Genomic DNA, 15350 nt, shown 5'->3' with positions numbered 1-15350 from the left:
AATTGCAAAATTAACATACATTTGAGGTGATAATAATAATAATAATAATAATTACTCAATACCTGAGTGTATTTGCCATGATTCTTGCAAAGTAATGCTGCAGAAATGGAAGGGACCACCTGTTGAGGCTCATTGGAGGTTTCAATAGTTTGTTATTTTGCTGGTCTGTACATCTTTGCTCTGACAGAAACGATTCTTTTTAGTTAAGCTGCAGCTTCACCTTTCCCATGATTTAAAATCTGTTAAAGGGGACACACCCACCACCCAAATGGTGGTCTATCCTGTCTCTTATTATAGAAGTGCTTCTGTAATATACCAACACATATTGAATAAATATATTTTGTGTGCCCTTGAAAAACATGCTGTAGTTTCTTGTAAATGATAAATAAGCATCTAATCTAATTCAGCTAGGCTTACTGCTTTCCCAGTGATATTACACACAGTAGAATACTCATGCAAATGTTCTCATAGTGTTAGCAGTCTTCCTCAATATTACTAAAACAACACATTAGAATAATACAAATGCATTGAACTGTGTGATATATTCATTACCTTATACAGTATTTGAGAACGGGTGTGTTTTTAATGTAGCTTATGTCCTTTGGCTTGCTATTCTCATTTACCTCAAAGGCATTGTCTAGACAGCAGACCTGCTGTTTTCTCTATAGATCAAGGCTGGTCACAAAGTCTGTAGTTGCCTTTTGAGCAAGACATACTGTAGTTAGCGGAGGCATGCTGTCTATGGATGGTTGAACAATGTGCTTCAGTGTTGCATCTCCGTATGTGACAAAAGAGCTAACAGGAAAGTGCATATGATTTGGTATAGAATAAATTCTGTAGATGAGTAATGAGTATTTTTTTTTTTTTAAACAGTACATGAATAATGTCCTAATCTGAGGCAATGTTCCTCAGACAAAAAGAAAGACTAAAATGCCATGTAATTAACAAAGTACATTTTTTAAATTATAAGCTTTTACAGGATTTTAAATGGTCCAGCAGAGTAAGGTGCTGCCACTAGGATCTGTGTATCGCTAGCTCAAATCCTGGTTTACACTGCTTGTCATCAGCGGCCAGAGTCTGAGAGAGCCATGGAAAGGTGCTGCCTTTCCAACGCAAATGCAAAGGAGTCAACAAAAAAACTTCTTAAAACTAATTCATATTATAAAGACTAAATACAATTTGTGAGATACACTCGCAAAACTGCTGTTTCAAAGGTTGCCATGTTCAATAAAGAGGCAGTAAGAGTATCGATATGTCTGCTATTTCTGTTATGGGTATATGCTGTGAAGCCCCAGCTCAGCCCAGAATCACCATCTCAGTTGGGAGATTGTGAAGAACAAACCCTTTTTTTGTTTTCAGTGTAATTCTATGTGTGTTCCTTAAATGTTGTATGTCTTTAATATTAATCTACAATGTACATAATACATGAAATAAATTAAGAACAAATATTAAACGAGAGGTTGTTCAAACTTTTGACTGGTACTGTGTATTATATAAAAAAATCTAAATAATTAATAAATTAACTAATTAATTACACACTCTGCCTTCAATTAACTAAAGTAAATTGCATTTATCCATTTTTGCATTTTAAATTGTACAGTTAAATGAATTTTAGCAGAGCAGTATATCAATGAACAAATACCTGACAAGTTACTTCTTAAAAGAAAATATGGCAACGTAGTGTAAGTAGCAACATACTGCAATTTCTGGGGCTTAACATTTTAATTGTATATACCGTATAGACAATCGAAAATAATTAAAGTAGACAGACAATCTCTCTTTTGTCACGCATCAGGTATTAAACTAGACTTTAAACCTCTCACAACCAGTTACCGAGACAAACAAGCTTCTCTATATTATCAGAGTTTAATGCAGATTTTACGTATTTTATATTTTCTGTGGTAATAAATTGATATTAACACATGCATTTGACAGCGCTAATTATATTATTAGGCTTGTTCCTTCTGAACAGCAGTGTGGGATTAAACTGATTTGTTTGTTTGTAAATCTATCAGGCAGACCACAACTATAAAAGATTGATATATTTTGTGGTGTGTATGTGCTTGTGTGTTTCTACATTTTAGGTGTAACCTGGCCCCAGTGGAGGAATATGCGGAGGATGTGGGCCTGCGCAGCAGCCTGGTGACCATGAATCCATCAGTAGTACAGCGTGCCTTCCAGGACCTGAGCAGTAAGGAGTGGAGGCAGCGCTTTGTGCGGCGGCTGCAGGCTCTGAGCGGGAGTGTGCTCTGGATCCCTGCCTTCATGGCCAAAAGTGGAGAGGACAGAGTGGAGTGGGCCGTCCACCTCATCCTCTCTCATACGGTCAACGTGCACGCTGCCTTTCCCTCCCTGCGCCTGCTCCATGCTGTTCGAGGGTATGTGTGTGTGTGGGAGGGAGAGATTGTGTGCTCACCTCTGTACCTGCAGGGGCATGCACTCAGCAGGTTGATCAGGGCTCTGGCTATTTTTACCTGCAGCTTTAACAGCACTAACACCTCAAACAGACTACAGGCACTTAGCACTGGACAGAGGGCAGCTCTACATGCAGACTATCCACTATCTGTAGCAGTATGCCTGGAGTTTAATATTTAAATCATTTTATAAAAGATAATCTTTAAGTAACGTTTTACTACATGTTTGTTTATGTTGTAATGTCTTGACCACATTGCTGATTTTTTAAAAATCCTTACTGACTTTAAAAACATGGTTAAAACTAGGGGTGGGCAATATTATATCGTATACAATATATCGTGACACAGAAATATCATGATATTAAAAATCCATATCGTGATTGTTCTGTCTTAAAAGTAGTCTATTATGTACTGTGAAGCTTTAGGTTTATTTATTGTATATTTGTTTTAGTTTGCAGTTTATATGCATGCACTAAATATGCTGCAATATTATTTGATGCATTATATTATTTGATGCTATATTATTTATTTTGCCACATTATGATTATACTGTTATACTATTGTACTATATTCCTGAAATGAATTAATTCTTTTAGTTTTCTTATATCGCCAAGTATATCGTTATCGCAAAATCACCCTGAAATATTGTGATATTATTTTAGAGCCATATCGCCCACCCCTAGTTAAAACCATAAATATTTTCAGATTATGCCCACAAGTCGTATGTCTCTCAGACCCATACATCATGTTTCTAAATGATTGTAAAATACAGATTATCATTTTAGTTGTGTCCACAAGTGTAAACAACAGTGTCAGTTAAGATACATTTTTAATTAATAAATTCTGTTAAGAATTATTTATAAATATGAATATGTTTAACATTTTACACTCAGGATGTCCACAACTGAACTGTGAGTATTGTGGAGAGTAATGGGGAAAATATTAGATTATTCACATCTTTCCCCATAGAATAATCTAGACCAGTGTTCTGTCAAGTTGTGCAGGCTTGTCAAATTGTGCTCACCTAGTGTATATTTAAGGTCTCTGTAAAATGAAGAATCCACCGGAGATCCAATGTAAACCTGTAGTTACTTACACAAGATAGCTAAAGTTAACTAGCTACTGTAAACAGAGCTCTAAGCTGACAGTGTCTGCCCTGCTGCAACCCGGCTTTAGCTCTGTCTGTGGGCGGTCCCGAGCCAGGGTGGGCGATGCCATGAGTTCACGAGTTGATGTAGACACAGAGCCTTTCCTGATCAACTCGTTTTTCTGGGGGGGTTGGTGGTGGGTAGGTTCACAAAGATTTCCGTTCTGTATCAAACAGTTCAAATAAGAACAAAAACTGGCTGAAGCTCTGCAGAGAAAATATATGAAGATACATTCTGATCATTTTAAAAGTTTCTACAGAAAACATAATTCTTGTTTGTCCTATAAATTACCTTTAAGTAACAGTTAGAACTTAAACTTTAGTCTTTAGATTTTTTTTAAACAGTAGGTAATTATTTTAATGTGCCACTACTGCTTAAGGTATGTCTGTTCCAGCTTTAAAAAAAATAATAAATATTCACATATTGTGTACTGTTATATTATATGTATGCTATATCACTTGTTGCTCGTGTTAAGGGGTGTGCACATTGCCAAGATTTATCTAAAAAAATCTTAAACCTGCCTGTACCAGAGTCCGCAAGTGACCATCAAGATTTACAATCTAAGATTTGATGCTAATATCTGCTGTTTTGTTGTGCATCCTTGTCAATGACAAGAGAACCAAAGCTTTATAATGTCATACACACACACACAGTAGCTCTGGTTTATCAGCATCTCCATAAAAGGTCATTGTTCTTGTGGTCAAGCAGACTTTCTCCCTCGGGACTCACGTTTCTCCGCTTCTCCTGCGACACCCTTTAAATAGCGTGGCCTTCACCTCCTCTGCTGACCTCTGCATGGAGGATACCAGTTCTGGATCTCTGTTCAGATATTATTCCAAGCCATGTTTGCTTCGCTGGCACTTTTTCTGCCATGCTACATACCAATCAAAGTAGCATCTCTCTCCCCCTCTCCGTCTCAGATTCTTGCTCTCTCTCTTTCTCTCTCTTCCTTTACCTATACTGAGATGCTGTGAGTGGCTGCTCTGTCTGTGTGAATTTTTGCCATGTTTCCCATAGGATTCATTTCAAACCTCATTTGAAAGCTCCATTCCTCAGATTCCATTAAAGCAATGTACATCAATATGTTTTATTATTCTCAGTTTAGCATTTAGGAGGATTCATTAGGTAGTTGCGCATTCCTTTGGTTAGTCATCACGTAGCACTTCCTACAAGGTCATTCACATTACAAAATATGCTGCTAGCGCTTTGTAGATCTGCTGGGAAATCATCGCTGAAAGCACACACTTGCAGCTCTGTAATTTATCTATTGGCAGTCTAATGATGATGATCCTAGTGATGACCCACATAACTTTAAACAGCAGGAGCCACTAGAAAATGAAACAAAGGCAATTAACATAGCAGGCAGTAGCCCTTAATAGCAATTCACATACTGCAGTTTAATGAAGGAAGCAGATGGAGGGTCATAAAGTGCGACCCTAGATTGTTCTGTTGTCACACATTTAACACATGTATACACACACACACACACACTTAAGCTCTGAGAGAACAAAATAACAAAATCATATATAATCACTGTGTTCACTCTGTCAGGCTACATGTCGCTCACATCGCCCCCAGTCTGTGTTATGACTGGTTATGCATGACTGGTTAGTATGCTGGCTAATATAACAAGCTATCTATCTTTCTTCAAATTTCTTTGAATATATTTGAATGTATGTGCATCCATAAGAACTGAGCTATCCTGAACACAGAAGCTCCTTAAAAGAAATTGATTTACACAAGATTTCACAATTGATCACCTGTGTCACACCATTTACACTAGGCTATATATAGAGCTATGGCACTCACCTTCTTTGTTACAGACCCAATTATACATTGTCACAGACCAATTCAATTGGCCAGATTACTCTTTTAGTTTAACAGCAATGGATCGTGTTGTATGATTTGTTGATTCTAATGCTGCCTTCACAACAAATTACTTTTTCATATTTTTGTTGCTAGAGTAGCAGCATGCTCCTGTCATGTCGATTGTTTGGTGTAAGGTGGTCAGGATTGCAAGTTTTTTTTTTTTTTTTTTCTGATCCTAAAGTAATGCAAAAATCAGTAGTGTATTGATGTTATCAAAAATGCTTCATTTTTCATTTAATTTCAATTTTTTTCAAACATAGTGGCGGCTGAGGCAAAAAACTTTTCTTGCATTTTGCAAAACTACACTCACAGACTTTCCAGAGTAATCTAGAGTAAAAAAAAAAAAAAACATCTGGGATTAGGTGTGTTGCCGTTTAAAAACAAAACAAAACCATTTTAATGCTGAATTAATTACATTTTTTGTTTTATTTAAAGTATTGCTGTAGACAAGGCATATACAGATGTTATATGGTCTAGAAAGCATATTTTATATGCTGTTTTAGTTTTTCCAGTAATAGCAAACAGTAAATACATACAGTTTTACTAAATTTAGGGAAAATTTAAAGCAGTATAATGCAACATATAAGCTACATATTTTTTTCTCAGCCTGTGTTTAGTTTATGCTTTGAGCCATCACTAAAGAAAACCCTTTTCACCTGCATTTCTGGACAAGCAGAGAAATACAGAACTGGCATCTAAGTGAAAGGTGCACGTGGACTGACACAGCAATTGTACAAAATTTGACAAAAAAAATATAAACTTGTGTATGGTTCTCACACACATTTTCCTGCAAGCTTTTCCCAAGATTCATACTGCAGTTTTTGGCATGCAATGATAGAGATACTGTCCTCACTATTTTGATCAGTTAAACATCACAGTGATTTTGAAGCTGCTTGTACCACCTGATACAATCTTAACCAGTCGTTTATGTCAGAGTCTAGGGGTTGTGGAAACAGGGAATCCTTCTGTGTGTGGATCTCGAGGAATGTTGTGGATCACTGGCCTGATAAAACCCAGTTTTGGCTTCTGGTGAAAGCAGACAGATTTTGCTCTAAAAAGGAATTTAGGGTCTGTGATGAATAGAACTATGACAAGGTTCCCAGAGACCTTGGAAACAAACCAACAACACATGAAATATAAGCATCCTGGCATGCTGGTGACTTCATATTTATACTTTGTGAGAAACAATCTTCATAGTCAGTAGTCTGGTGGATGCTCAGATATTTACACACACATATATATGTGACATTATATTTTTATGAAAGTTAGTTAGTAAGGGGACTCCATATATAAGAGCATAGAGGAGCACTTTTTGTAGTTCTATAATTACAGACTGTAGTTCTTCTGTTTCTCTGTATACTTTACTATCCTCCTGTAACCTCCCTTTTTGATGGTCAGTACCCCACAGGACATGCTGTTTTGCACATGCATGTCAGTTACACAGTGGAGACTGTTCAGATAAATGTCAAATATGGGTTGCATTTGAAAAGATTGTGTAAACAGCTTAAAATAAACTGGATTTGGTGAGAAAATTGGATTTGGGATCCTTGAACTTTTTTAAGTCTGAATTGCATTTTTGTAAATGGGATATGTATTAGATTTCAATACCTCATATTAAAGTGCCCCAAATTGGGATTGGAAATGTCAGAATGTCAGTGTTTGCGGTTAATAAAACGAAACAGATTAGTTTTGGACCACTTTTACCTGCTGTGTGAATGTAGTGCCTTTATTCAAGACCTATTGTATCTTTTCTAAGGTACTGGCTGACCAACAACATCCAGATCAAGCGGCCCACCACCGGCCTCCTAATGTACACCATGGCCACCCGCTTCTGTGAAGAAATCCACCTCTACGGTTTCTGGCCTTTCCCTCGGGACTCTGAGGGCAAACCAGTCAAGTATCACTACTACGACACGTTAAAGTACCAGTACACATCCAGCAGCAGCCCTCACACCATGCCTCTCGAGTTCAGGACCTTAAGCACACTTCACAGACAGGGCGCTCTGCGGCTCCACACAGAGACCTGCAGGCTTCCCACCTGATCTCTGAAACCTTTTCTGGACTGTGGCGAACTGAGGTAAATAAACCATGTGATCGAGCACCTGGGATATTGGTTGGAAAGAGGTAGCACTGTGGGTTTTGGTGAGAGAAAAAGGCTTTGAGATAAACTCTACGTACTGAGCATGAGTATGTCTGGCTTCAGTCAGAGCGCTCGATGCCTTGCCGTAACTGTGAATGCACTGTCTGTAATGGAAAAGAAATGGATGTAAAGGTCATTTGAACTGCTGAAAAGGTCTTTTTGCCCTTTTCTGAGTCTACATTTTTCCACATGCTTCAATTTTAGAACTCTCAAAATCAGCTGAGTCACTGATGGATGATTTGAAATGTGCACCTGAAAGTACCTGTAATGTGAAAATGTCACATTTAAAAAAAAAAAAAAAAAGCTCATTTTTATTTGAGGAATGTTAAGATCATGTGATTTCATATTTAAGTAATTATTTATTTTTTCATTACCTGATTGATTCTCTGTTTTTAATGTGTTTAAAATAGGTATGGTTGAATGTGTTGCTTATTTCCAGTCAGAGCACATTTTTCAGAATAGCAATTTTCATTTTTACATTCTGGGATATCGAAGCTCATATATGGAGATTAAAGGCTGATTAAATTTGAATGAATGTGTAAACATAGCTCCAGTAGTCTCTGAATGAGGCTGGTGTTTGTATTGCAGGGCGTTTATTTGGCCACAAGATGGAAGCACATCAATGAAGTAAAAAACTTTGTGTATATGTGTATGTGTAAAACTGGCAAAGCAATTAAGATTTACTTTTATAAGTGAAGATTTTATAAGTAAAGAAGTATCCTTTAGGGATGCATCAAAAATATCTTTAACCAAACTCGACCAACTGAAACATCTGGCTGAATACACTGAACACATTTTTTCATTAATTCAATTATTTGATTAATTTTCCACAATTTTCCCACCGAAATAAATCAAATATACTAAATGTATGTTGACTAGCTTTTCAAAGAGAACATTCCCATTACAAAACTACAATTTAATTGTTTTTATTGAAAACTGAATATTTTCACATCCCACAGAAATAACAAAACACAATACAGTGATTCTGCTACAAAAATGCTGCTGCTACAGAACTTTATAGGACTTAAAATGTGAAACAAGAGATACAGGAAGTTAGAGAGACGAGAAATGAGGAGGAGAAAAGTGTTTATTAAACAAGCAAATTTAAAATTTGGAAGTGGACATATTATACCTTTTTTTACACAAGTCAACATGGGTCTATGTGCTATACAAAACAGGGTTATTAAGTTATTTGCACAAAATCACTGTCACATAAAAAGATCTCACCAGCTCTATTCTTGCTAAGACTGACTCTCGCAATGCACAAAATTTGTGAGGCCGAGGGCTCCTGAACTTTTTTTTATTTTCCCTACAGACTACAGGGGCAGAAGAGAAAACCATTATTCACCTTGTAATTACCCATTTAATCATCTAAAACATTATGAAACGTGTTAATTACCTAAAAAAAATATTGCCTTGTGTGCTTTTAATATCCGCTGTATCCCTAAACCTAACAGTACATTCACTTAGAACCTGTTTCATTAAAATACCTGAATTTTATACATTATAGTAGAGGGGGCAAAGTGGAATAAGGGGCTTAAACTATTAGCTGTTTATACAAGATCCTGTTAGGGCTTTGCTGTATAAACCAGACCACAAAGACTATAGATCTCATATGTGTAGTGTTACTTGAGATACCAGTGGAATGTATGCTGAGCAAACGCCACAAGCAGAATTTTCACTCTCATGCGGATTGGTCTGTTTTTTTTTCCTCCTCTTGTATTTTTACAACGTGTGTACGCACCACAAGGGAGCAAACAGAGCTGTTCCTTCCCTGCTGTTATGCAAACGTGAAGGAGATACTACAGTCAAATAGAGAACACACCCAGCTGTTCACACAGACTTGTGCTTACACAAGGACGACTGACAGCAGAGAGGCCTCGGGGATTGTGAGTGTGACTGTTATCCACACTTGAGCGCTCCAAGTACACTCAACCAACTCCTAGCCAGTGGCACAATGTGCAATTCCAGAGGTTGTAAAGTCAGAACTTTAATTTACATGTATTTAAATTTAATTTAATTTGTGATATATCACATTTTACAAATGGAAGGCCTTAAACAGGTGTCAAGCAAGCAATACAGCACACAATTCTCAGCCAAACATGGCCTAATTAATGCACTTGTAGATTAGACTGAACTCAGCACTTGAGCCGAGTTGAGTTGTCTGCTATAAAGGAAATTGGCCCAACTGTAGCCAGATGTGGATGTGTTCCAGTACAGAGACTGGGACAGAGTCACTCCATAGTCATGTGTGGGCCTGGAGAAGTTTTAAGTGTGGGCATGACTCATTTGCTAAGCTGCTTTATATGTGGTCACTCGTGCTTAACAGGAATGGAATGAAAGTGACAAACCATGAACCTCAAAAACTCTTCTTTTTTTTCTCCTCGTTCAAAGGGAAATCCTACTATAACAAAATGTGGCATGTAAAAAGCACCAATTTCAAAACCCCAAGACTGATACCTAACAGTGATGAATGGACCAGCGGGCTAAGCACTGCCACTATTATCAGGAGATCACCAGTTCGAATCCTGTTCATGTAGCTTGCCATCAGCTACCGGAGCCCTGAGAGAGCGTAATTGTACTCGCTCTCTCTGGGAGGGTAGATGGCGCTCTTGCCCCTCATCACTGCAAAGGGTTATACTTGTGATACCTGCTGATGTATTAGAACTGAGTTGCTGCGCTTTCCTTCGCACCAGCAGCAGTTCGAAAAGAGGCGGCGCTGACTTCACATGTATCAGAGGAGGCATGTGTTAGTCTTCACCCTCCTGGTGTTGGGGCATCACTAGTGATAGGGAGAGTTCTAATGAGTGGTTTGGGTAATTGGCCCTGCAAATTGGGGAGAAAATGGGAAAAAAAATTAAAATAAAATAATAAAAAAGTGCTTTTAGGCATCTGAGCCACTTTTGGATATTTTTTTTATAGTTATTGTTTTTTGTTACAGTGCTAAAATACCAAAGCTGTGACATGGTTTGGTATGTTATGTTACGTGGCATCTGTGAGCTGTTGCAGTAACGTAAACCAGCCGGTCAAAAAAAGAGTTCATTAAAATATTCACAAGCTGTTGTGAAAGCATTCACAGAGACCACTCCATGTGAGTATGAGGCAGGGGCATCACCTGGTCTTGGCTTCTGGGGCTGTAGCCCTGATTTTTGTTTTATTAAGCCCCGTACACATGAATGGCATTGGTGGAGGGGGTTGGTCTAGCAAAGCCCTCAGTCTTTTGTAACATTTAGGTCTTCAGTGTGTTAAACGCATGCAGATACAAAAATCAGGAAATCAAGAAAATGTTTTTTCCCATAAATTCCCTTTTATACCTCCCTAATTGTGAGGGGTAAAATTAAAAACTAGAAATTTAGGGAAATGGATGAAATCCATGTCTTCTTTAGTAAACTAAATGGGGAAAAAATATATAACAAAAAAAACATACTGATAAACACACAATGACCCAAAACACAGACCAATATCTACTCTTAAAACTTATATATTAAGATATGTGTGGTTGGGATCTTGTGCTGTGATCCATTTATGTCAGAAGTAGGATATCAGTGCCGGGAATTTTGTACCACCTAATCGGACTGCATTCCAGTTACACTTTTGCATAATTCTACATTTGCCTAAATTTCCCTCTTTATAAAAAAGACTGTTCATGAATCGAGGAGATTCCAGGAGGGATGAGTGGGTCATATTAACAAAAATAGAATGATTCAAACTAGATTCAAAGTATTATTTACAGGGGACATGTTTGTTACTTTTATTTTAAACATCTTTCCAGCAGATAAGAAGATAAAACTCTTTGGGAAATATTTTTAGATATTTTGTATCAAACATTCCCCTCAAAGCCGCATTCTCCATTATATGATCTATTTCAATAACTACTCAAAACTCAGTATGATTTACATCACTTCATCTCATCATATCTTCTCTTGTTCTGTAACATAAATTATCTGATGCACACACAGACAGTACTAGTCTAGCACCTCACCTTTAATATAATAAACACACAAACTGACCAACAGTACAATAGCTAGCCTCTCTCACTCCAGTTTAAACACAAGACAGTGGCAGCAGCCTACAGCATTAACTTACAAAATGTAAAAAAAAAATGTTTCGGACAATAACAACATAAACAGTGCGTAGAGAGAAAGTGGATGACGCCATTTGCAGGGTGAGGGGAGACTGCTTTATTTTCACTCTTAAAATTCTGTAAAATTATTTACTTTCGTAGATTTGAACATTTTTATTGTATCAAAGACCAAAATACCCTTTTAAATACAACCAAAACACAACTTGCTTGAGCCCCCCCTAAAAACATGCTAGTGATGCCCTTGCTAGAAGATATACTAGATAACTAGGGATTATGCATTGAATGCATATCCACACCTTTGCTAAGAACTTGTTAAGAAGTAAGTAAACTGTGGAAAAGATCCTGTCAGCCATGTCTGTTAAATAACCTTCACAACCTTCAAAGCTGTTTATCAGCAGCTCCTTCCCATAATTCCATGTTTAGGCAAATATTGCAGTAGATTACATTTCCTTGATGTCCATGAAAAGCTGTGAGGACTGCGCTAGCTGGAACATGGCATGCTTGCCTGTAGGTAGAAAGCTGGAGCTAATAGAAATTAGTGAAGCTATTTGAAGTATTCGGTGTGTGCAGCAGTCCTCTGAGGAGCGGCTCTTGTGCTCTGAGCCATGTGATTGTGGGACGGGGGCCTTGTTTTGACAGGAAGCTTCCAGAGCTCTACATGTTGCTCTTATTATGCCTCTAGTTAAGTTAAAAATAGAAGATGGCTTTACGACAGACGTCAGCAGGCCATCCAGCATAATGAATGCATTTCTCCATAAAAGCTCGTCTGTGTTTGGCAAAAATAGAAACTGTCTGCGACCAATACTACTAAAGTTAATTAGTGCCCCGACCGGGCTGCAGTGGGACGGTTCTGAGAGCCATCCACACTTCCTGCTGTTAGAACATGATGGCAGTTACTGGAACACTAAAGTGGTTTTGTAGTCCTTCTTTATGTGGGAAATATGATGTGTTTCGATCTGCATCTGGTGACAGTTTTAAAGCCAAACTTTGATGATGAACATTCCTGTCGAGATGTCTGAGGGTTTTGTCTCAGCAGTGGGCCAGAGTTGAACTGTCTGTATTGCAACCATAACACTTTTTTTTGCAACCATTTATGTTTTTTGTGCATAGTTTGGGACTGAATATTTAATTGGTAACAAGGCCTCATCCACACGTATCTGGATGTTTTTTTAAAACAGAGATTTTCCTCCCTTCTTTTTTTATATTGCATGAGCTTGTATGAGCTTGCTAGGCCAAATCTAAACAAAGCACTAAACACATAAAACACAGTATTAATATACAGTATTCATATAATAAAAAAATTAAATCTAAAATGATATTATGACTAAGGAGGAAGGTATTTCAGATTCAGACAGAAACATGTGTGCCTTGTGATGTTAGCATTTTCATAAAGCTGTGTGTTGCCAGTCCACACAACAGCACAAAAGCAAACATTTTGTTTTCATATGGACAAATATGGGCAGGGTCTTATCCTGAAGAAAAAAAAAAAACTTTACTCAAATTTCTGATTTTATCTTTTTTGCATCCTGTAATACAAACAACTGACTGTATAATTCAACTTACCTTTGTAAATGTAAAGTGCTATTAAAAACTAAAATAATAGGAAAATGGATAAAAACACTGAACTTCACTTCACTTAAAAATATATAGATTTAGATTTATGTTGACAGGGTCGTATGCTGTGTTGCATTTACCTCATAAGTCTGATAAATTATTACAAATAGTAATAATTATAATAATAATAATAATAATAATAATAATAATTAATTAGTTGTATAATGGATCCAGCCAGAATATGCACCACATGCTATGCTAGCCTTGTTAGAGATTCTAGATAATATGCTTGATGACAATACATTACTAAAAGAAAGCCTATCCTTAACTTTGCTGTGTTCATGTATAAATGGAGCATTTTGGTACACCTGCGTAGCCAAGATAGGAGTGGACATCTGATGACTGCACCTGTGTTTTCTGCAGCAAAGATAGCAATACATAAGCAAGACCCCACCATCCACCATCCCTATGGGTTAGCTAAGCATGCTACAGTATCAAGCTAATGAATAGATAAAAGGTGATCTTCCACAAGAGATACTAGGTGCTTCATCTCGATCAGGGCAAAGGAAAATTTGTGTTTTGGGAATCGATTATGATCTAATCAGCCAGGATGCATGTTAATGCCAGGTGTGATTGTTACCTAAGTGAACTTCAATAGGGTTTGGTGGTTTGTAAGGAAAACATTACTATTTATTATTGATAGTCTCATTAGCTAAAAGTGAACAAAAATAGTTAGCACCTAGAGGCACATGGTCGTGACTGACGTCACAGCTGAAAGAAAGAGGTAAAGTAAGATGTGTTGACCGTGCAGTCTGTGCAAATTCACCGAAGCATTTACAATTCAGTTTTCTTGGAAAACCAACAAAGGAAATATTATTAGGTTTCCTCAGCCACTTAGGTGTGTCATCCAGTTTGTTGCTTTCAGAATGCTAATGCATTTCAGGTGCTTATCATGGACGTAAGTGTAAGTAGTGAGGGCATGATTTCAATCTCTCCAAAGCTTCATTAAGTTTGCTTCGTTTAACAGACACAGTGCTGTTGGAACAGGCGGGGGCGGGGCTGGAGGGGAGCACTTTTGCTCTAAGTAGGTTTAGAAGGATCTCGTAATTTTGTCTGGTGCTTCACAAGTTGGTTTTTATTTACAGAAATGAACAACCACAGAGCTGTTTCCCCTTCATTTAACACTAAAGTTCCACATAAATCCTTAAATGAATTTAGGTCTGAGTGCTGCATGGAACAAAATATGGCACAATTAACACAGATTTAGCGAGGACAGGAGGAGTCAACACTCTCGTGGTCTCAGGAAAAAGGATGCGGTCTAAAACAGTTCAAACAAAGGAAGATTTTCCAAATATACACACGTACAGAAGGAGGCAAACGACAGTAATGAGACTTGGTGGACCATTTGTGGACCATTTTCCCATTTTTGTCTTTTGGAGACGCACAACAAGTCTGCGTGTGGAGGCACTGTGGTTAGTACCAAGAAGAAGGTTTTGTTGGTTGAAGGTTTTTGTGTCACATGTCCAGACGGCCTGGTGTCATGTTGTGGGGTGCAATTTTGTATGCTGCCAGATCATTTTTGGTCCTAATTGCAAGCAGTTTTCTGAATTCCAACAACAACAAGTTTGCCTTTAAGACACCTTTAAGATGCCATAACCATAGCTAGACGCCACATTGGCAAACCTATCCCTGTTTAAAAAACATCTATCAATATTACAACCCTAATGCAAATCTGCAGTAACTGTGTGAGAATATTTAAGATGCATGGGATAGATCATCATAGGACCAAATAGGAATTAGGAACAATGCCAAGACATAGTATGTTGCACACCTGTAAAACACATACAACTTGTGTAATGTACATGTAGATCAATGAATATACAAAATATTACTTTTCATAGATATATATTTACAACTTGTGATTATAAAGGATTTGCAGATGATTTACTTGCTAAAATCACCTGTTTTTAGATTATCAGCTGTTATCAGCATTCACTGGTTGCTTTGGTAGCAGCTATGTCCTGCTTTTTTCCTGGCACAAAGTGAAGTGAAGTGAAGGTCATTAAAACTCCTGTACAGCTTTGTTTTAAATGTTCAGTCTGTGACTAATGTTGATAACAGTAGGCAGCAGCTTCAGCAAA

At 37.5% G+C, this 15350-nt stretch overlaps 1 protein-coding gene across 1 annotated transcript in view; it reads left to right on the top strand.

The window, feature by feature from the left end:
• st8sia2 (ST8 alpha-N-acetyl-neuraminide alpha-2,8-sialyltransferase 2) overlaps nt 1–8207 on the top strand; it is a 29718-nt gene extending 21511 nt beyond the window's left edge. Inside the window, exons 4-5 of the mRNA XM_022679738.2 lie at nt 2085–2378; nt 7188–8207. Coding sequence (XP_022535459.2) covers nt 2085–2378; nt 7188–7473 — 580 coding nt within the window. The 3' untranslated portion in view covers nt 7474–8207. The remainder of the gene's footprint in view (nt 1–2084; nt 2379–7187) is intronic.
• The last annotated feature ends 7143 nt before the right edge of the window (nt 8208–15350 follow it).

The sequence above is a fragment of the Astyanax mexicanus genome, chromosome 9 (genome assembly GCF_023375975.1).
Source record: "Astyanax mexicanus isolate ESR-SI-001 chromosome 9, AstMex3_surface, whole genome shotgun sequence".
NCBI lineage: Eukaryota > Metazoa > Chordata > Actinopteri > Characiformes > Acestrorhamphidae > Astyanax > Astyanax mexicanus.
This window is presented reverse-complemented; position numbering and strand designations above follow the sequence as displayed.